This window comes from Felis catus, chromosome F1 (assembly GCF_018350175.1).
Source record: "Felis catus isolate Fca126 chromosome F1, F.catus_Fca126_mat1.0, whole genome shotgun sequence".
Classification (NCBI taxonomy): domain Eukaryota; kingdom Metazoa; phylum Chordata; class Mammalia; order Carnivora; family Felidae; genus Felis; species Felis catus.
This window is the reverse complement of record NC_058384.1, coordinates 6,329,495-6,351,661: the sequence shown is the minus strand read 5'-3', so window position 1 is coordinate 6,351,661 and position 22,167 is coordinate 6,329,495. Positions and strand designations below refer to the sequence as shown.

At 53.4% G+C, this 22,167-nt stretch overlaps 1 protein-coding gene and 1 long non-coding RNA gene across 11 annotated transcripts in view; one reads left to right on the top strand and one right to left on the bottom strand.

The window, feature by feature from the left end:
- The window catches only part of SDCCAG8 (SHH signaling and ciliogenesis regulator SDCCAG8), a 246,891-nt gene that overhangs the window by 224,300 nt on the left and 424 nt on the right, over positions 1-22,167 (top strand). For 5 of the 10 annotated variants that reach the window (XM_023247420.2, XM_045049307.1, XM_023247417.2 and 2 more), the window contains 2 exons: positions 12,167-12,293; positions 18,457-18,572. The exons of 1 other annotated variant lie outside the window; for it this stretch is intronic. In XM_023247420.2, the coding sequence (XP_023103188.2) occupies positions 12,167-12,293; positions 18,457-18,572 (243 nt within the window). Of the gene's footprint in view, positions 1-12,166; positions 12,294-17,253; positions 17,397-18,456; positions 18,573-22,167 lie in introns of those variants that run through there. 4 more of the 10 variants (XM_011290841.4, XM_023247418.2, XM_023247419.2 and 1 more) reach the window with 3 other exon arrangements.
- Positions 4,602-12,168, bottom strand: LOC109495534. Its single transcript, XR_002150976.3, has 2 exons — positions 10,629-12,168; positions 4,602-4,913 (listed from the first exon to the last, which is right to left on the bottom strand). It is a non-coding gene; the product is annotated as an uncharacterized LOC109495534 (long non-coding RNA).

The window sequence follows — 22,167 nt, the reverse complement described above, 5'->3', positions numbered from 1 at the left end:
GTCTCCATACGTGTTCTCTCCCTGCCGCCCACCTCAAGGCCACCGTGGTTTCCTGAGCTGCGTGGGGCACTTTGTTTACTTGTGCTCCTTTTACAAAATAGAGGAAGGAGGATTGGAAGCCTAGTCTGGCTCTCTTGCCATTTTTAAAATTCAGAATTTCACAACCCAAACGTTAAAGTGTCGATAATTGGTTCCTTCTGCCCCCCCCCCCCCCCCCCCCCCGCGACGGCGTGGAACTGGGCGAGGTTAGGACTCTTGTGCTGCCCGAGTTCCCCGGAAAGGAAGCGGGCAGGCCTCTGCCGGACCTTCTAGCTGGAAGAGCTCTGCCACCGTATTATCCCGACGCCCGTCGCTGTGTGGAGGACCCCCTTTTACTAAATGATTTATTACTCTTAGCAGAATTCCTTTGGCTGCAGATTTTATTTCTGAGTCACTCTGTTCAGCTCAATTGGTCGCCTTCAGTTACCGTGGCAACCAGCAGATGGGGTTCTTTGACAAGGGTCAGCAGGGAGGCTGCCTCAGTATAGACTATAGAGGGAAGAGGAGCTAAATAAAAAGCTTTCAGCACTGACAGTTCTGTAGCGGATGGCCAGGAGTACTTATCAAATTACTTGCATTAAAACCTAATTAAGATGTGTGCCAGTAAGGGTGCCGTAGTGATTGGACCTGGTTACTGAGCTGCCGTGGGCCCACTCTGACTCGATCACACCTCTGTGACCAATTTGCCGACCTCGAGGATGGTTGAACACGAAGAAGACAGAGGGCAAGCTCACTCCAGTGTGGATCTGCCACACTCCAGGACACTCAGACCCTCTGGGAGCGCCTGGGGGACCTCACTGGCCCCGAATCCTTGTGCTAACACCACACTGCTGCAGACACTCCGGAGGGCATCTGAACAGGCCCCTCATGCGTTCTCATAGTGCCACATCTGCTTTTAAGACTATACTTGGCTTTAGTTGCAAATAGTATTCGTCAAAATAAAACTGATCTCTTAGTCGTTCCAGATACAGGGTACTAAATAGACATGCTGTCTAAGCACAAAGGATCTTTTCTGTAGGGAGGAAAGGGACATTTTCCGGTCAGTTGACAAAATTAGAAATCAGTAGGTTAGATAAAGGTATCTTGTCACTGTTCCAAGTCAATGTAGTTGATAATATACTGTGGTACATGGGAGTGTCTTTATCATTAGGATTTACACACTGAGGTCTGGGTGCCTGCAAATTACTGTCAGATGGCTCTGAAAACAATAAAAAATATACAGGGGCACCTGGGTGGCTCAGTCGGTTAAGCGTCCGACTTTGGCTCAGGTCATGATCTTGTGGTCTGTGAGTTCAAGCCCTGCGTCAGGCTCTGTGCTGACAGCTCAGAGCCTGGAGCCTGTTTCAGATTCTGTGTCTCCCTCTTTCTCTGAGCCTCCCCTGTTTATGCTCTCTCTCTCTCTCTCTCTCTCTCTCTCTCTGTCTCAAAAATAAATAAACGTTAAAAATTTTTTAAAAAGTAAAAAAAATAAATAAATAAAAAATATACATATCCATTGTGTGTGTGTGTGTGTGTGTGTGTGTGTGTGTGTGTGAAGAGAGAGAGAGGAGAATAATAAATGGGTTAAGTGATAACAGGTAAATTTGGATAAAGGGTATGCAGGTATTCTTTGTACTATTCTTACAACTTTTTGTAAGTATGATATTATTTCCTTTTTTTGATAGTATTTTCAAATAAAGTTTTGTTTTTATTTTTTATTTTTAGAAAAATTTTTAATGTTCATTTTTTTATTTTTTATTGAAAACATTTTTTTAATGTTTATTTATTTTTGAAGGAGAGAGAGAGAGAGACAGAGCCTGAGTGGGGGAGGGGCAGAGAGAGCTGGAGACACAGAATCCAAAGCAGGCTCTGGGCTCCGAGCTGTCAGCACAGAGCCCGACGCGGGGCTCGAACTCACCGACCGCGAGATCATGACCTGAGCCGAAGTCAAGAGTCGGACTCTTACCCGACTGAGCCACCAGGCGCCCCCCCAAATAAATGCTTTTTAACAAGGGGATGCTTCCACTGAGGTTTAGGTAGAGGGTGGTAGGAGAGGCATCTGGGGTGCTCTGCTGGTGCTGCTAAATGGCCTCGCGCCGCATGTGGCCTGGACTCTCCTCTGTAGCAGTCGTGAGACCCGACCGTCTTCATCCCTCCGTCCCGCTCCCTGTTGCACAGTGGGGCTGTGCTCCCCATGACTGCTTTTGCCTTAATGAGAGCCAGCTACAGGTGACCGTGGCTGGAGGCAAACAGTCTCCTAGGTTCTTTAGAGTTTAAGGCTCCTGACGCGTCGGCTCCTGCCCCTCCTGTTCCTGGTTGCAGGATCCTTTCTCCCTGCCAGGCCCTCCGAGGGGATCAGGAGCTCAGCCCGTGTCACATGGCACTTTCTCTCTCGGATGACAAGGCAGTGATGCAGCAGATGTTCTCAGTGTTCTGTGCCGAAGCTGAGGCTCATTTCCAGCCTGTCTTAAGCAGCTGGTCTGTGAGAGCGCCAGGTGACACCACCCGAGGCCTCGGGGGTGCGGCGGCCTGGGGAGCTGGCCCCCAGCAAGCTCCCCAAATGAGCCTCTGGAGCCCTGGGCCTCCCGCATCTGCGTCCTTCGTGCCAGCACCAGCCCGGACTAGGTTGGCATCCAGACTGAGGAGTCTGCAAACCGGTCGGGGACGAGATAACAGAAACGGGGCTTCGAAACTTTTAGGGCAATCGGTGCAGGAGTGTTTTTATTGTCCTTCGCAGAACTATCAGTCGGCAGCGGAGTGCAGTTAAAAAGGAACAAAAGCAAAGCCAGAACTGGCGATCCCCCTGAGCCGGGTGGAGGAGTACTGGCCCAGGGGCTCCCCCACCCCGGCCTCAGAGAATGACTGTGCCTCCAGCCCCCACTAGGTCCCCCAGTGGGTCACCTTTCTCAAGATCCTTGCCTAAAATCCTTTTTTTTTTTTCTTGTTTAAGTATGAAATAGAAGGTCTTTTTCAAAAGGATTCTGAGATGCTTCTAAGAACACTGGATTTGGAGTCAAGAGACATGGGTTTCATTCTTAGATTTACTACACACAAGCTGTGTGACCACCGGCCGCAGGTTCACCATAATGGGCTGGACTGGATGACCTCTGAGGTGCCCCTCAGCTCTCACATGACTTCATCAGGTGCTCCTTTTGCAGAGAAGAGCAGGGGTCTCTCCCTCAATCGCTGCCCCTAAGCAGCGCCTGCCCCCCGCCTACGCTGATTGGAAATTTAAGAGAATGAAAAATTAAAGGGGTGCAGGAACATAAATTTTCTTTGCTGGAAAGGTCAACTCTCCCCAGAATGGCACAGTCTTTAGAATGAACGACTCAATTACGATCACTGTCGAACAGGTTGGATTTGGGCAAAGGAAATTAAAAGGCAGAGCAGCCATTGAAACTGCCTTCATGTTCTATGTGAGGATAACCGGCGGAATGTGTTCCAGATGCCTAAGCACGTGGCTTATTCTCGCTGACACCGTATGACGTTAATGAGATGGGATTACGTAAACTGTGGCGAGCAACGTTCAGGCATTGGAGAAAAGCGTACAACTTTAAGTTAATATGGCTTAGTCGCTGAAATTAACTCCCTAGAGCAAGTTTTCAGGGTAATTGGGCTTTCAAACTTCAACTTGGGCAACCGGTGTTATTAGGACTAGAGCGGACCGCAGGGTTTGAGGATGGGAACACAGTGAGATTGTATGGTCACAGCGCCATGGACGTGTGGAGCTGGAAGAGAAGGCTATCATCCTGCAGCCCCGTGGCTGCCAAACTTTCTTTCCAAAGGGTCAGGCTGTCGACATTTCGGGCTCAGTTGCAGCTCCTCAACTGGGCTGTTACAGGGCAAAGCGGTCATAGACGATATGTGAAGGAGGAGCGTAGCTGGGTTTCAGTCAGTGTATCTCAGGGCTGAAAGTGAATGTCATGGAGCGTCCACATCAAAGTATTCTTTTTCTTTTTTTTTTTTTTTTTTTAATTTGTCATTCGAAAATAGAAAAAGCATCCTGAGCTTGCAGATTGTGCAAAAACAGGCAGTGGTCCAGGGTGGGGTGTGGCCTGGGGGTGTGAAGTGTGCTGACCCCTGCTTCTAGCTTCTTGTCTCATTTCACATGTGAGGAAACTGACACTCAATGTGACCACGTTGCTTTGCTTAACTTATGACTGGCGTCCAAGCCTGGGAGTAGACCATGATAGTTTTCGTTTGGACAGTTGGCTGTTTTGAGGATCAGAGTTGGAGCCAGGGGGAGAAATTTTTCTCCACCAAAACTCATGTTGTATGTGTGTCTAGTATTGTGAATTATCTCATGCCAGTGGTTCTTACCCTTGAGAATGTACCAGAATCACCCAGAGGGCTTAGGAAAACATACACCGCTGGGCCCCACCGTCCCCGGAGTTGCTGATTCAGGAGGTCTGGAGTTATTGTTTTCTCAGTTTTAGAAATGGAGAACCTGAGGTTGGCTGAGACCAAGCCTCTCGCCCCAGCGGAATAGGTAGTTCGTGGTAGGATTTTGAAGCCATGTCTGAACATCCAAGTACAGCTGGCACTCACGCATCTGTTCTGGGATCTTTTAAGTTAGTGGCGAATTTCGATAGCATACTTCAAATTATTTAATGTATATTTTATGCCCTTTCAAAGTTATTACATCTGAAGGCATGCTTATACTACAGACAAGAAATTACAGGTGTCTTTGGTATAAATAGTGTCCATTGGAAAGTAGTTTGTTCATTCTGATGTATTTACCCAGCACAGTCTATATGGCAGGCACCTTGCTGAGTGCTGGAGATGGAGAGATGAACAAGACCCCATTCCTGTCCTCTGGGAACCCGAGTTCAGTGACAGTGGCAGACAAGCCACGACCGAGAACGGGATCGCAGCGGGGTAACCAGGGCAGCTGGCTGCGGAAAGAGGGGATAGTTTAGGAACCAGTCTCCAGAGCTGGGCGTCTGAGCCCTGTGGACAGAAAGGGCAAGGGAGGAGGTGGCAAGGCGGCCTCCGAGCCAGGCGACCAGAGGTGGGCCCGCCCGCAAGAGAGACACGCACGGCGAGGAGCAGGCCACTGTGACCCAGTCATCCTGGCTCTTACCCCTGCTGGTGGCCCGAGTTAGGAGGGCAGACAACTGACTTCTGTGCCTCCCTTTTCTCCTGGCCCCGAAGATGCGGACGAGAGTAATACCTACTGCTTGTTCTTGTTAGGGGGACCACTCCCTGGGAACAGTAGAGACGTGATTGCATATTTTACAGTCAAGCATTTGCACTTTTTACATCCATATGTTGGTTGAAAAATGTTCATTTCCATGACGAGGCCCCTGTCCCTGTGAAATTGTGGGTCTGAGCATTTGAGAACACTTCTCTAAGAAGGGGAGGCACGTCTTTACTGTAGCCAGGGTGATCAAAGGAAGGGGTTCTGGTCTGAAAACATTTTAGGTTAAAAGACATTTGCCCTCCTTCCCAAACCAAAGGCAAAACAACACAAAAAGAGAAAGGGGGGAAAAAAAAAACCCAAACAAAAAAACACCCCACAGTAGTCGGTAGGAAACTCCTGGGTGAAACTGTTGAGCGAAACTCAAACCTCTAATCAAGAACATACATACATTTATGGGGACATCGGCCCCCTCTGGAGGAAGAAGGGGGCCGGCCTGGAGAAAACCACATGGCAAAGCAGCCCCATGGTGTTGGTACCAGGTTCACAAGTGTTCATTTGGTTATTATACCTCATAGCGTATTTATACACTGCATATATTTTGTATGTATCACATACAACATAAAAAAAATTTAAATATATGTATTCACTCGCTTTCACAGTATTCATGGCAAACGAGTGTCTGAAGCACAGGACCAGAGCTGGCAGCTTGCACCGCTTCTGTTTTGCATAAGATATTTTACCCAGCCCACTCAGCTCTATAAAGTTGTTTTGTATTTTACCACTTGCTCCATCTTATCCTGAAGTCTTGCATATTTAAAAAAAAAAAAAAAATGCTGGTTCTGATCATGGCTGTGGGTGTGGCACAGGGGATCGTCCAGGCCCGGCGTGGGTACGAGCCACCCGTATCCGATCTGCATCCTGGGCTTCAGAAACCCAGGCTCGCTTGTTCCTATGGCAACTGTGGCCCCACCCGCCTGTACCTCCCCGGAGCCTTTGCACCTCGAGCCCGAGCCCCTGTTGACGGCTCTTCTCCCCCGACGGGCCCGCTTCTGCCCAGTGGCGGTGGCTGGGCACCGGCAGGTCCGTAAGGAAACGGGTCTGGCCCCGGCCGTCAGGATGGAGAGCCCAGCCTGGGGCGCAGAGTGGCCACGACAGCACAGTGCAGATGCCAAGTGTGTCCCGGGGGCACCTGGCAGGAGCAGAATGGGTGCCCGGTCCAGAGATGAGAGGCAGGCACTGGGTGTGGACGTACAAGTTAGGAACCGGGCTCCGAAATCTGTGTCCGCGTGGGGAGCCCGCGTGTGGCTTGCAGGCTGTCGGGGGGGCCCCTTCTCACCGGAGGGGCTGCTGCCGAGGCAGACTCCAGAGCAGGCCTGGTGAGGGCCGCCCCACTCCCTCCTCCAGTTACGTCGTGCCTTGTGCAGGAAGCAGCGCAAGACAGGGGACCCAGACGGAACGAGAAACTGCAGCCTCTCAGGCCGTGAAGCTGAGACGTGAGCGTTGAGAATGCTCAGCCCTGTGAAGATCCGGGCGGGCGGGGGGGGGGGGGGGTCCCGTTCCAGGCCCAGGGGACCTCCAGGGCCAAGAACATGAGGAAAAGCAGCAGGGTGTGTGGGTGGCTGGAGTGCACGAGTCCCGCAGGGCCGGGAAGAGCGAGATCATCCAAAGGGGAAGGAAGTCAGGGTGTCCAGGCCTCCGGGAGAAGGTGCGCCCTCTGCCCGGCCCTCGGGTGCCGGCTCCCCCACAACCATGCCGTCGCCTGGCTTCTTTTCTCAACAAACACGTGTGCCCTCTAACTGAGGCAGAGTATGAAGGCTGCTGGGCAGGGGCTTCCTCTGCTCACCTCTCTGCCCTCTTGCCTCGGGGAGGAGGGTCCCAGTCTCTGCCGAGGGGGCCTTTCCGCCTTGGGAGGCCTGGTTCTCTTTGCCCTGGGAATTCCCTCCTCTCCTGCAGTCCTCTGGCCACTGCCTCGAGCCCCTTCCATCCTCTGCGTCCCTCTTGCTCCCTTGCCCTCAGCGAAGCCCCTCTCCAGGATAGTCTCCCCTCTTCCATCCTTATAATCAGGCTTCCACCACGCCTCCCTGCTGATAGGGCAGGCAGCCGCGTCCACAGCGTGTTCCACAGCCAAGTGGCATCTCACACAAAGACCCCCCCACTTCCTCCCAGAAAGCCCCTTTTCGCCTAAGCTCCAGGTCTCCTCTCCTGGCTCCCCACCTCCCTCCCCGTCTTCTGTCCCCATGGCTTGCTATGGCTTGCTGGCTCCGTGTCCTCTGCTAGCCTGTAAAATGTGGCTGATCCCCAAGGCCCTGCCCTGGCCCTGCTCCCTCACTGCTGTAAGTGTGCTTAGCCAGGAAGCTCATAGGGGGCTTATTTATTTTGAGAGAGGGGGAGGGAGAGAGAATCCCAAGGAGGCAGTGTGCTGTCAGTGCAGAGCCCCACATGGGGCTGGAACCCACAAACCATGAGCTCATGACCTGAGCCAAAATCAAGAGTCAGACGCTTAACCGACTGAGCCACCCAATACCTGTATTTTTAACAAACGTGAAAGTCTCTGCCAGGCTTCCCTGGGTGAATCTTGCCCCAAGTTCATGGCCTCGCCTCTCAGCAGGTTTGGCCAGCACAACCGGAGATCCAGCCAGAGCTGTCCCAGGTGCCGGGCCCCAACTGCTGGGTGGGTGGGTGTCTCACAGGTGCCTCACCCTGGCCCCAGAACTCCCACCCCAGGCCTGCCCTTCCTCCCATCCTCTCTTTCCCGGGGAAGGACACCACCATTGTGTGGACGACCAGGTCCGTATCTGTTAGTTTGGCTGCAGAGCTGGCTGGGACCAGCCTTACCCCTGTGAGCAGCCTGCAGACTGTGGGCCAGCCACACCGCCCAGCTCACAGTTCCAGACAGCATGGCCTTTGCAGCCTCTCTTCTCATGGGGGGCTCCCTGCCCCTCCCAGACACCCCCATTCTCTTCACGTCCTGACATACTGGCTGAGTGGCTCGAACCAGCCGTGTATCTTTCTGTGCCTGGGTTTCCTCATTCTTAAAGTGGGGATAATGAGTTTCTGCCCGCGGGGTTGTTGCAAGCACTTAGTGCAGCGCCTGGCACGTAGCTGGTGCTCAAAAGATGCTGGTCTGTTTTCCTTGATGGGCACAAGCCTCCTCTACCCCTCACTTGCCCGGTGACCACTCGCTTTCCTGCTTTCACCGGCCCCGCTTTCAGGACAGCACCTTTTCATTGTCCAGCTGGTCTCTCCGGAATTGGCCCTCTGAAGGCAGGGACCCCTTGTGATTATTGATGTATTCCCAGTATCTACCTTAGTACTCCACACTTAAGATGCTTGCCAAGGGTTGGCTGGTTCCCTGAATTAACTCCATGAATCAACCATCCATTAACAATACTTAAGGACACCAGGGCACTGGGCCACCTGGGCGGCTCCATCGGTTAAGCGCCCGACTCTTGATTTCAGTTCAGGTCATGATCCCACGGTCCGTGGGATTGAGCCCCACATTGGGCTCTGCGCTGACAGCTTGGAGCCTGCTTGTGATTTTTCTGTCTCCCTGTCTCTCTCAAAGTAAATAAATACACAACAAAAACAAAAACACTCAGGCACTGCCTAAACGTGCCTCCAAGCTCGACCACTTTTGTATGGCTTTGTGCAAGTTAATCGAACCTCGTAGCTTCAGTTTCTCATCTGTAAAATGGGAAGCTAGCACCTACCTTTTAATGAGATCATCACCGTGGAGGAATAAGCACACGGCTCAGTTAACATTAGCTGTTGTCAGTGGTGGCAGCTGAACACGGGCACTTAGAAGGACAAAAGTGAGAGCAACAACCAGTGTGGAAAATACAACTTTTGTGTCCTAGGACACCCCAAGGTATCTCTTCTAACTGAGTAATGGAACATCCATGAACAGAGTACAGGCAGGGTTGTGTGGTGTTTGGGGAAGGCTGTCCCCCAAAATAACTTTTCATTGTAAAAACAAGGTCCTCCCAATATTCCTAATAGGCCTTGAGAGAACTGCTACTGAAATAGATTTCCGTAACAAAATCCCTTTTATCTAAAATCTAGGTAGGTTTCTTTCTTTCTTTCTCTCTCTCTTTCTTTCTGTCACCCTTTTAACACATGTGGGTCTGGGTTTGTTGTTATTGTGGTTTTGACCTTTTCTGAGCTTGTGATTGCCTTTGTTGCTGCACGTGGAGTGCCATAATAGAGGCTGACCCCGAACAACACGTCTTTTAAAGGGAGAAAAGCACCCCAAGGTTGACTGCGTGGAGTGTTCAAGTCGGTTCCAGCCACAAAGCTAGTGGGGGCTTCAGCCTCGTTGAGGGAGGACCTGGCCCTCCCGAGGCCCTTACTCCCCAGATTGGTGGTCCTTCTGCTGCACAACCCAGGCAGCAGTTTCCTGCTCTGATGCCCAGTTCACACCCAGGGACTGGATTCAGCCAGGCCGGGTGGGGCCTGGGCGCCCTTAGGTAATTGCCGCAGGGATCCGAAGCCTACGGTTTGCAAAACGCTGCCAACAGAGCCTGATTTAGGTTCCGGGGGGCTCCAAAGGGGGAGAGTCTAGGCAGGAACTGGGCCCGATTCTGGCTGTAAGCCAGTGTGGCTAGCCCATGGCCGGTATTTTGTGCGATGAGAGCAGGGTTTGGCTCAGCCCGGAGCTCTGGATCAGGCAGCCACCTCTTTCCAGGAGCCCAAAAACACATACTGAGGCCATCAGTCCATAGGACTGTTTTCCCATTTGATCAAAGCACAGGGCAAGGGACCACATGGAGAAAGGCCATTCTTGGCGCCTTGTTGCCTTTAAGCCTTAATGGTGTCATCTATTTATCACATGTTTCTGTTACATTTGTTTCCAGCGAGCATGAAGCCAGTGGGTTACTACCTCGCTAACTCTTGGCCTGTGGCTGTCTCCACACCCAGGACTTGATTGGAGGGGGAAAGCCACCCAAGGGTTTAGACAGCTCAGCTGCTAACAATGATGCTTTTCGCCTGATTCAAACATCCAAGTGTTAGATTGTGTGCTTCTCAAGGAAAAAGGCTGCTCTCCTCCTCTCTGCATCATCTCCGGGACCCACTCCGGTGCTGGACAGCAGAGTAGCTGCTCAAATGAGTGGTGGCTGCCTGCATCTGTCGGTGGCTCAGCCCCGGCAGAATGCCCCTGCCTGGCGCTCACCCCCCACCCCCGCCCCCAGCCCACTGGCCCGGCTTCTAGGCCGCCCTGGGATGCCCTTGCCTCCCCCAGCTGCGCCCGGTCCAGGTCGCAACGCAGGGAAACTCCTGTTTGGTCTGACGCCAGTGGGGTGGTTTTGAGGCTGCTCTCTGAAGAAACTGTCTCTGTGTGACAGTGGCGGTGGGGACAGAGCGGGCTTCCCAAAGCCCCAGGTGCCCTGGCTGCACCACGATCGGAGGAAGGGTAACAGGGGCCGGGGGCATTACTGTGTATACAGAACAGGAGCAGGAAAGCACTCACACTTGGATGGAAGATCCTTGTGTTCGGTTCCGGGGACCTGGGAAGCCGATCTGGGCTGGAGCAGCTGACCCTGGCCCGGAACAGCTACAGGCTCAGGAAGGAACTAAGGAGGAAAGAACTAAGCTCTGCCCTTGGCTCTTCTTGCTCTTTCTCCAGAACCCGCAGAAGGCTGGAGGCCGGTGGGCGGGGCATGGGCCTGTGGGCGGGGCCAGACGTCGGTCTCCAGCGCAGGGGGGGGCGGGGCGGGCTTTGTGAGCATGCGCCCTGCTGCCTGGGCGCCCACCGGTGTCTCTCGGTTTCCCGCTCGCTCCCGGCTACCCGTCGCACTTGCCGGTGTGGGAAGTAGCCCGCGGTGTGTGAAGAGGAGGGAACCGGGGTGGGCACTGGGGCGGCAAGTGTGCTGTCAGGGGCGGCTTGAACGAAGGTGCCCCCAAATCCATCCGAGGTTGAGAAGGGCGGGCGGTAGGTAGGTGCCGTCTCGGAAACGGAAATGGACAGGGTTGCACGTGGCACAGGCATCCGGGAGAGTGCCAGTAATACTAGAAAGTCGTTAGGTTTCCTGGAGTGTAGTTGTACCACCTCCCAGTTGCTGCCTCGCTGCTGGCGAGGGCGCCCTCCCACCCCTTGGTTGTGCTCAGAGCTCCCTAGACCCGCAGGAAGGCCAAGGGGGTGCCCCGACGCCGGTGTCTGCAGATTCGGAGAGGTCACTGACTCAGTGTTGGACATGTAGCTTGGAGTTTGAAATGCATCTTGAGCTTTGAAAACCCCTTTCTTGTGAAAATACAAGTTAATTTCACCGTTGGCGCTTTAGTGGGTGAAGTCTGTGAGGAAGGGCGCATGACACATCCAGCTTCTTTCCAGAACAGTTGTGGGTAGTTATGCAACTCTAAATTTAATCCAAAGCCTACATTCCCAGGGGCGAGCGTGCTACTGGCTGTAGGAAGCCGTCTGTGGACAAATGAGGATAATAGTTTGAGTGAATTAGCAAGTCTGGAGAGGAGGGCCCATCAGCAGAATGACAAATTTAGGATCTTTAAAGACATCTGGTCAGCGATGCCGGAGCTCGTGATTGACTGAGTGATTAATAATGGAAAACCCTTAGTTCAGTGTTTCTGCTGTCCCTCGCCCACTTGCCCAGCCAGGGCGGGCTGTCTGCTCCAGCCTGCCAGCAACGTCTCCAGCTGAACAATGGAGGCATTTAGGCCCCTCATCTTTGACCCTGGTGAGTGTACGCTTTCAGTTCTTCTTCCACTTCTCCGACTCGTCTGTGTGTTTCCTAATTGACAACTCCGTTGCAAAGGCTCTTAATGCCGGTTCACATTTGATACGATTCCGTTCCACTTAGCCCACTGCTAGCTAGCCACGGCCTCCCCCCTCAGGGTCGCCCTAGGCTTACAGCTCCCGGTTCACCGTCCGGAGCTCACGGCAGACACAGGCAGCCATGGAACACGCCGGAGGGCTGAAGTTGGGCACGGTCCCCCTTGCTCTCTGACACCTCTTGCCCCCGGGCCCTAACTCTGCGGCGGATTTCTCTGCAGGCTGAAGCAGCTGGACAAGCACAGCCAGGCCACGGCCCTTCAGCTGGTGCAGCTTCTCAACAAGCAGAATCAGCTTCTGCTGGAGAGACAGAGTCTGCAGGAAGAGGCGGGGCGTCTGAGATCCCAGGTACTGTGCAAACCCAGCACGGGGGCGGGAGTCCTCCGGGCTGGCTCACCGGCCAGAGAACACCGCAGAATCCGCATGCAGGGCTTTTTCTCCTCCCTTTCTTCAGTGTTGCATCTTTACAGGTGAAATGCCCAGTGATCACATTGGTCCATTAGTAACCCGGGGCGGGGTGGGGGTGGGGGGGAGGTAGTTCCTGAAGACTGTGATGGGCACGGGGCGGGGGGGGGGGGGTGAGGGGAGGGGGGGACAGAGACGTGTGGGTCATGGGCCTGCCCCCTTCGGAGAGCTACAGTCTGTGTGAGAGAACAGACCCAGCAGGCCACAGACACCACTGCCCAGGGGTGCTGGTGGTGGAAGGGTGGGGAGGGTGGTGAGCATTCTGGAGGTGGCGGCTTCGGGCTGCCCCCGGAGGGAGGATGCGTTTGCTTTGAATCAGGTGAGGAAAGAGATGCCGCTGGCTAGGGGGCCGCTGTGAGCAGAATGCAGGAGTCCTGTCCCAGGTCAGGTGCCTGGTGACTGAGCGAAGATTCTGAGTGTTTGCGGGCGGCCTGGCTGCGCTGCAATACAGAACGTGCCCTTGAACGAGCCTGCGAGATTGATTGTGCCTCCATTTCGTAGATAGGGAAACTGAGGCTCCAGCAAGCCTGCCCAGCTAGCAAGTAGGACACTACCAGTGTCCTACCAGAGGCTGACTCCACAGCCCAGGACCTCCCTGTTGAGGTTAGCTCTGGGGCCACCAGAAGGGATGGTGGGGAAAGGGAACAGCCAGGTGAACTTGGGATGTGGTATGAGACCTTTCTCTCCTAAATTGGTTCTCTTCCTGTCAGACAAGCTGTACTTTTTGCCCCATCGAGCAATTTGTTAGGATAGTGGGGTGGCCTGTGGGCTGGCCCTGGTCTTAGCCTTGAATTAGGATTGCAGCCAGGTGCTCTGTGAGGGCCCAGGGACGCCACACAGTGAGTGCTTGGGATAGATGATTAACGGGAAGAATGTATCTGGAGATGAAAAGGATGGGAAACTGTCTCTCGTAATTCTTTCAGAATAACCATGTGCCCAGTGGGTAGCGGGGAGCCGCTCTCCTCTGAGTGAATTTTCCCACTCAGCACAGGCAGTCCCTCTCTAAGGACTCATTTCTCCAAGGTAGCAGGTGAACACCTCCAAGGCCTGGGGCTGGGGACCCGCCCGGCCACTCTGCTCCCCGTGCCGCTGACTCTGTCACACCTCATGCCACAGTCCAGGAGGTTTGCAAACAGAAAAGTGTGAGGAGCATGGGTCCTGGGGCCCGGTTCACACAGGCCAAGGCAGGATCTCTGGGAGCAGGGCCTAGGCATCTGCATTTTAAGCAGCTGGTTGGGTGATTCTGAGGGACACGGAGGTCTGAGAACCTCTCAAGTGATTGGAGGCAGAAAGAACAGAGCAGGATTCCAGACTGTGCCAGTGTTGTGAGGCTCAGAACAAGTCACTGGAGTCTCTTCTGAGTCTGTTTCCACGTGTGCCGGGGATGGGGTGGGGGGCGGGGGGTGTGTGTCACATCAGCCTGACTCAAAAGGGATGTCAGAAGTGTTCAGTGAGTGCAGCCCTGAGGTGCACGGCAGAACCTCTTGCACATAGTAGGTCCAAGAAACGTCAAGGCTTTCCCCTTCCCCTCCCTTCCCAAGACTGGAGAAGGCCCAGAAGAAGCCCAGGGACAGCCAGGGAGGGGGCTGGCAGCGCTGTGCCCACTGCTCCCCGCGCTTCTCAGACGTGCTCAGGCCCTTCCTGCCCCCCTCCCCCCCACGCTGAGCTGGGCCCAACCTAACTGTCTGGGTGAGTCCCACAGGAGGCCCTGTGTGGCACCAGCCAAGGGTCGAGGCCACTGGCTGTCAGGCAGGTGATGGGGCTCCCGCCACACGCGGCGGAGGAACAGGGACTCCTAGCAGGAGTGAATCCTTTGGCTCTAGAAGCCAAGAGCCACTTCAGGACGCACATTGTGGGGAGTGTTCTGTACAAGCTCCGAGCACATGGCAGCTTCTGGACCGGATCGTTACCGGGTAGGGTTTCCCTTTTAACTCCCCATCTGCCTACCTTACAACCACTCAGATCTTAACATGGACCATCAATGCTTAGAAACCTCTTCCAGGGCTTCAAAAACCTAATTACCAAATGGATTGCAAAATTTTCATAAAATGCATTAAAAAAAAAAAAAAAAACAAAACAAACCAAACAACCCAAACCTCAAAAAATTCTCAGAAAACCGAGCTGGTCTTTCTTCTTTTGGCTGAAGCAACAGAGATGCTTTGACCGTCCTGAGTTATCTGATACCAGCCATCTGGCTCATCTCTAAAGGGGTCTTTCAGATTCACAGAGTGCATTTGGAGTTATTTTAATATGAACATGACAAAAGGAATTTCATAGAGGGAGTCCTGGCTTTCGGTAGCAAACACTAGTGTTCAAAGAAGAGGCAGGGGTCCAGTTTTGCAAGCTCTCTGCTGAATATCTAAGCCGAAGGCTTACTCTTTCTACCCAAGTGTGGCATTAGACCCACTTGAGCCATGGAGTAAGCTGGAATTGTGAGGTTAGCCTCCCAGCCTTGACGTGAACAAGGCCGCTGTGTGCCCCCAGCAGGGACATCAGAGGACACTGCCTGCTGACGGTTCTGGAGGGTTCGGCCACAGTTCCTGTCTTCCTGGAGAGACTGGTTCATCTCTGGGTTGGAGATGGCTTTGCTAAAGGCTTCCATTTTCTCAGCCTGGATAACTTAAGCATAATGACTTAATTTTGTATGTCACACTCTAAAAATCTCTGTCCACCCAGAACCCCAAAGAGAATGGAGATTTCCTGGCCACCCCGAAGCTGAGTCCCATCCCTCTGATCTGCTCCCATGTACTGAGTCCTGGGCCCTGGAGCAGGTGACAGGGCTCGGGTTGGCCTGTGGCCTCTGACAGGAAACAGCTAAGCCTGTTTAAAAGGCTCTAGTATCCTAAATCACTTCTGCTTAACTTCTGGAACATGGACAGTGTCTGCAGAGGGAGCTGGTCACAGTCGTAACCAGGCTGCAGTGACATTTCTACCCATGAGGATTCCCATCTTCCCCTCAGACGCTGCTATGGTGCAGGGAGCCAGTCTAGTGCGGAGTACGGGGCACAGGGTGCTGACCACTAATCTGCCTTGATCTTAGTGTGACTAAAAACGTAGACTTGATTACTCTCCTGCCTCACTCTGCAGGTGGGGGACTTCTAGAAAATGGCTTAAAGTTTTTTTTTAATGTTTGAGAGAGAGAGGGAGAGAGAGAGAGAGATTATAAGTGGGGGAGGGGCAGAGAGAGAGAGAGAGAGAGAGAGAGGGAGACACAGAATCTGAAGCAGGCTCCAGGCTCCGAGCTATCAGCACAGAGCCCGATGCGGGGCTTGAACTCACGAACCACGAAATCAGGCTCGAACTCATGAACCTCGAGATGATGACCTGAGCCGAGGTCTGGATGTTTAACCGACTGAGCCACTCAGGCACCCCTAGCAAAGGGCTTTTGTTAAAATGTCTTGAAATGGCTGTGCTGGTCAGTGTGGAGAAACAGAGCCTGAAGACGGTCACCCAGCCTGACTGTAAACAGGGCCCCATATCGTCTCCCCAGGTACAGCGAGTGGCTTCGTTACGGGCGAGGCTGGGCATATGCCCTCCCACCTCTTCTGGGGGGAGAGAGACCGTAGTAGCGGTGGCATGGGGGTGATGTCCGGATGAGGAAGCTGGGCCCCAGGGGTGGGCAGCTGGGACCAGGGTTGGTGGTCTGTGACCCAGTGCCCGGGGCTCTAACATCTGGCCAGGGAGGGAGATGCCAGCTAGTGAGAAAATTAGAGTCTTTTCTTGGGGAGGATTGTCCATTTAGAGGATGGTTTTATACGCCAGGAGTTTGTTTATATACTCATTGGGCAACAACTCGGGGTTCAGCAGATTTGTGTTTTCTGGTCCCTGCCACCTCTGCCATGCACGACCTGTAGGGCTCCATCCTCAGTGCTCAGGGGGCTCCCTGCGTCCCTGCAGTTGAGGCGCTTGTGCGCAGGACGCATCCTGAGACTGACTTATCGGTGATTAATCAGTTGGCCCTGTGACTTTGGAGTATTCCTGGCAGTGAATTGACTTTCTACTCTGATTTGAACTTGTGCACGGATCTAGCAGCCATATGTGGTTATATTCAGAATCATGGACATTATCTCGTTCCACCAAAGGACCCAAGCAAGAGGGCTGAACCCAGATGAGGGGCAGGGTGAGGCCCCTTTGTTGACCTGAGGCAAGGGCAGGATGGCCTCAGAAATGTCAGCATGGCCCAGGGCTGCCAGGCTGGGGTCCAGCTGAGGAGGGGGTGCCCGCGGCTTGCCCAGGATGGGACCCGGAGGGTGTGTGTGGGATGGCGGGGGTCCTTCCCCAGTCCTGGGGGCTTCGCCCGGCTCACGTGGGTGTCCTCCTGGAGTTAGCTACCTGCAGGACAGATGGTGCCTGGATAGAACAGCAAATACACTGAATAAAATAAATTAAAAAAGCCTCCTCCTGAACCAAGATTTTTTTGGAAAGAATTCTAAATAGATGAAAACAAACAATTTGATTTCAACCAAATTGTTGTTTTTTTGTTTTTATCCTGATTTTCACCCGAATTGTCAGTCTCAAAAATAAACACTGATACATTCCCAGAAAATATTTTTCAAATAAAAACTGACTCTGTTAAAGTTTGCCCTGATTCTTTCAAAACTGTGTACAAGACACTGTCAACCAAAGTGACTTGCATATTTTTTTAAATACACTTGAACATATGCAGCTAAAATGTCATTAACTCCCTGCTGCCTGAGTGTTTTTCAAGAGTGACACGAGACCCCGGTGTCTGTTTCTGACATACGGGTCTTGCGACCCTCGGGGAAACTTCCCCAAGCAACTCAAATCACCGAGTTTAACTTCCGTTTTGTTTTTTTGTTTTTTATTCTTGTTTTCACTGAAGGCCCACGTGTGATTAATGTTGAAAAGCACATAAGGCTTCACTGAAGACAGACCTGCTATTCCGTTAACAGCTCACTTTGTCCATGAGTGAATGTCGGAGTAGGACGCATGGAAGAAAAATAAATCGAATTTTCTGCTGCTGCAGACACGCTTGCTCCACTTATTGCTTCCTGAGTCAGTACATTTTGCGATAGAAATTCACAATCAAGATTTTAAAGGGAGCTAAATATTTTAATCCAATCAGACAAGTGAACAAAACACTGAATATTACATGGAGCAGAGAGAAGTGGTTCTTGCCTTTAAAAGACTGCAGTTCCGTCACATTACAACCCCAAATGTCAGTGTTGTCTTTATTTCTAACGCTTTCAAACACGAGGCAGCCAGAGGCTCCACTCTCTGCTGTTGGTGACACTGTCTGTCCTTTGGGAATTCTTAAAGTCTATTTACCATGGAAACATGGTTCCTATAAAACACAGACACCTGCCCATGTGCAAAGAAAGTTCTCATGACTTGCGGGATTCCAGGAAGCTGGAAGATGACAAAGTCGGACGGCACGAGGCATGGGACTCCTGTGTCGTCGGAGCTCTGGAGAGGGGAGGGGCGTCCTGGCGGTCTGACCCCTGCGGCCAACGCACCGGGCTCCCCGGTTCCCCACCCTGCCATGCCACGCGTCCCAGGCCCAGCTTGAGATGCTGTTTTCCGGAAGGCCAAGGATTCCTCCTCGGCCCACCTCCATTCTGCAAGGAAGGTCTTCCTGCCTCTACCTTTTCCTTTCTCTGGCTTCTACAGCCCCTTCCCTCTGTGGGGCCCAGAGGCAGAGAGCCAGGCCGGTGGTCTAGGGAAGCCGTGACTCTGACCTCTGCCTGCACAGGCCTGTCATTGTCAGGGGCTCGGCGGACTGCCCGGTGTGCGGGCGACCCGGCTTTGGAGCTGCCGACCACCGGGTTCTGGGGTGCCGGAGCCGGGGGACGAGGCAGGGTTGGGGTCACTTTGCTGGACTCTGCTGACCTGGAGGCAGTCCATCGAGGGCCCCGTGGGTTGGGGGAAGGCTCGCCTCTGTGGCCCTCCCGGCCACGTTCCACGACGTTCTGCAGAGGACTGGTGAGGGCACCCTCCTCCTGAGCAAATCGGTGGCCTCCCACAGCTCACGTGGCTTGTGAGTGCCAGCTGGCCTCCCAGATCTGACTTCTACTTGATCCCACAGACAGCACACCTGGTGGCTTCTGCGCTGCTTCGCTGGGCAGGTCACAAGAGCATTAACAGGCCCGGACTTCGAGGTCCAGCTGCCGAGGTTCAAATCTCAGCTCTGTACCACTTGGGGTAAAATGTTTAGCTTTCATATCACTCGGGTCCTGCTCAAAAGCAAAACCAAAACCAAAAAACAAACAGAAAACCTTAATAACAGAACCAGCTTCCCTTGAAGAGGCAGCCCCCCCCCCCCCATCACCCGGCTCCCACACAGGTGACCGTGAAGCCGGCCGGGTTGGCAGAGATCACGGTTGGCAAGACAGGGCCACTGGATCAATCATTCGGCATCCTTTCTGTCCAGACAGAAAAATCAGGCCCAGAGAGATGAAGTGCACGGAACTGGGAAAAAACTTCTCGAGAAAGTGGTATTCAGGCCCTGGGCCGCAGGCTGCATGGAGGGGGTGGGTGTCCATCCGACTCTCCCGGGGCAGAGCCTGCAGTCGGGCCCTGGCTCTCCAGCAGTAGGTACTGGTGGCTTCTCTGGACCTCAGGACAAGGCTCTAAAATGCCCCCAGCTAGAGGTGGGGAACGGACTCTCCTCTCTCTGGCTAAAAATAGATGCTTTCTTGCCAGAGGCACAAGAAACAGGACTTTTTTTTTTTTTTTTTTTTTTAATGTGTATTTTTGAGAGAGAGCAGGGGCAGGCAAAGAGAGAGGGACAGAAGGTCTTAAGTTGGCTCTGTGCCGACAGGCAGTCCGATGCAGGCTCGAACTCACGAACCGTCAGATCACGACCTGAACCCAAGTCGGACACTTACCCGACTGAGCCACCCAGGCTCCCCAAACAGGACCGTTTTTTGACCTGGCCACACTGACACAGAAAATGTGAAAATGAGTGAGGCTGGTGGGGGGGGGGGGCCACTAGTGAGAGGTGGAGTCCAGAGAAGGGATGCACAGGGAAAGTTGGGCCGGGCTGAGGCTGAGCAGGCCCGTTCTGTGAGCAGGGATGAGGTGGGCTGTGTGCTTCCCGGGTCACAGGCTTGGGAACAAGGCGGCAGAAAAGGCTCTGCTCAACCCCACGGCGTGGTTGCCTGGGGAACAATTCAAGTCACCCAGAGAGAGACTCATTAATTTTTAAAGTCAAAACTTCAGAAATAAACACAAAGGTCAGGGTTTATGGAGAGAAGGCTCTCGTAGGATTTAAAATGAGAACAAAGGAAATGGGCTAGCAGTAGCAGGCATGTAGACGGGGGAGGGGGGAGCGTTTATGTCATCTGTGGACAGTGTTCTAGAAGAGCAGGTGCCAGGGTACCCTGTGGGCCTTCCTCTGTCTTGGAGGGCAGCCATGGACACGGCCGATGTGGCCACACCGCCCAGGCATGCCACGGCAAGGGGCCTTGGTGACAAGTTGAGACGCAGAGGTCTGGGAGAAGGTGGCCGAGGGCTCAAGCCACAGTTGGAGCCAGCTAATGTCCCACGGGCATGTGCATCCTCATTGTCCCTTACAGCCAGACCCGGATCGTGGTGGTGAGGACCACGGACCCAGCTTTCTGGAAGTCAGCAAGGCTAATCTCCCTAGGAGGTGATGGCAGACGAGCAGGATTTGGGCAGTAACTAATGCTTCTCGATCTCTGGACATGCCGCGGGATGGGGGAGGTACCGAGAACTGTTCTTTACTGAAGATCCAGCAAACTGAGGGTGACACTTGAGTGGGGAATTAGAGACTGAATGGTGATGTCATCGGCTGAATTAGTCATTCTGATATTTACTGAATGCTTGCCATGGGCAGGGCAGCCGTGGGCACTGGGGATGGAGAGTGAAAGGCAAGCACCATAATGGGAAAGTCAGGACAGGCTTTGCATCAGGACCAAATAAAATACCAAACCAGCGAAGAAATAGTGACAGGCGATTTGCTCCAGGGAGAGAGACCGTTCACGTCGGGGACCTCACATCTGCTCCGACAGGGCCCCACGGGGCCATGGTGGCCGGTTCCCAGGCAGAGGCCCGAGTGCCAAGAGGGGACGAGTCGGGCAGGAAGTTACTAGATGGGCCTGGGGCACAGGCACTAGGAAGACTCATAACGAGAGGTGCCAGTTTCCTGGAGCTTGGTTTAAAAAAATTCCCGCGACACCTTTCCTTTCTACTTCAGGTCTTAACTGCTACTCTACTGTGCGTGTCGCGGGCGTGTGTCTTCTACCCCAAGTTCCACTCCATTTGCGATATGCCTGTCGTGGTTTCTGCTTATCCTTGCACTCAGAGACGTTCCTGGAGTCTCTGAAGTTAGGAAGCGCCCGGCCCGCAGCCCGCAGTCCCTGGGTGGTGCCACACCAGGTCAGCTCCGTCCAGACTGGACAGCATCAGGTCTGGATGGAGACCCCGCGTGATGGTCCACTGAGTTGGTGGCAGCCCTCGGGCTGAGTGTGTCGCTGGGGGTGGAAAGGAGCCCTTTCTGCAAGGGCTCTGGGGCAGTGGACTCCTGCTGGCCTGCTCTGGAGAGCCCAGAAGCCCCCCGGGGCCCTAAGGAAGAGGGCCCCTGAGCCCCAGCCCCCCCACCCAGGGCTGCACACACATACTGAGTGCTTCCTCACCATGCCGCGGCCCCCGCCCTGTGTACAGAGCCAGGTGGGCCGCACACATGACATTCTAATTCCCCGTCTCCTCACAGACTTGCTCCCTGGAAAGGCATCATCAGTGTCACACATGCTGAGAAACCTACCTGACACGTACACATTACCTTTCTGCATTTTTCGAAAGAGGTGACAGGCAGATTTTCCTATTGCTCATGCGTGAATTGTGGTCTTTCCCTCACTGTCCTGTCTCGGAAACCCTCGAGTAATTGTGACCGAAACTGGGTTCTCAGGAGCCCCCCCACCCTGATTCTAGCTCAGGAAATCTGAGAATGCAGAGGGCGTGCAGAGCCTGAGGCCCACGGGTCTGTCTTTCTGGAAGATGGTTTCCAGCCACACAGACCAGACTGCCTGCCCTCCTAGGGACCTCACTCCTCGAGGTCAAGGACTGCCTAACTCATCTTCCCACGTGGTGCAGGGTGGGTGTGCCCTGTTCTGTGGAGCGGAACCACGTGCAGTGGTTTCTGGCACCACTTCCGGACATGGTTTAAGCTAACCTGAGCGGCCCCGTCGCCGGCCAGGGCAGAGGAGAGGCTTCTCCGCGTCCCTAACTTGTGCCTCTCTCAACCCGACTTTCAGGAGCTAGCTTTGAAACATTTATTCCTGCTCAAAACTAAGGCCAGATACACCCAATTCCCTCTTCCAGTGCGTGGGAGGTGGTTTCCATGGGGGAAAAAGCGGGTGTGTGCGTGATAATAGATTGTCTGCAGCTGGAAATTTGGAGGTTTTAGCTCGTTTTGATTTTACTAGGAATTTCTTAGGGACACTCGGCCTACATCCTGTTTTTTGTTCTGCTTTACCAGCTGTAATGTCTGAGCAGTTCTCAGTAAACAGATTCTGGCATGAATCAGGGTCTCCTTTCCTGGGCAGAGAGGTGGTGGCCCTCCAGCCACGTCCCGTCATCGGACTGCCTTACTCCCAAGACAGACCGATGCCTGCAGTACAGATGTGTTCAGATTTAAGGCCGTAAAACGAAATGGGTTCCCTTCAGTTCCTGTCTGACAGGGGCTGTGATCCAAGGTCAGGGGGAGTAACAAGATTTTCGTGCAGTTGGTCACGTACAATTTCTCTATTTTTAGCAAAAGAATGTCTTCCTCCTT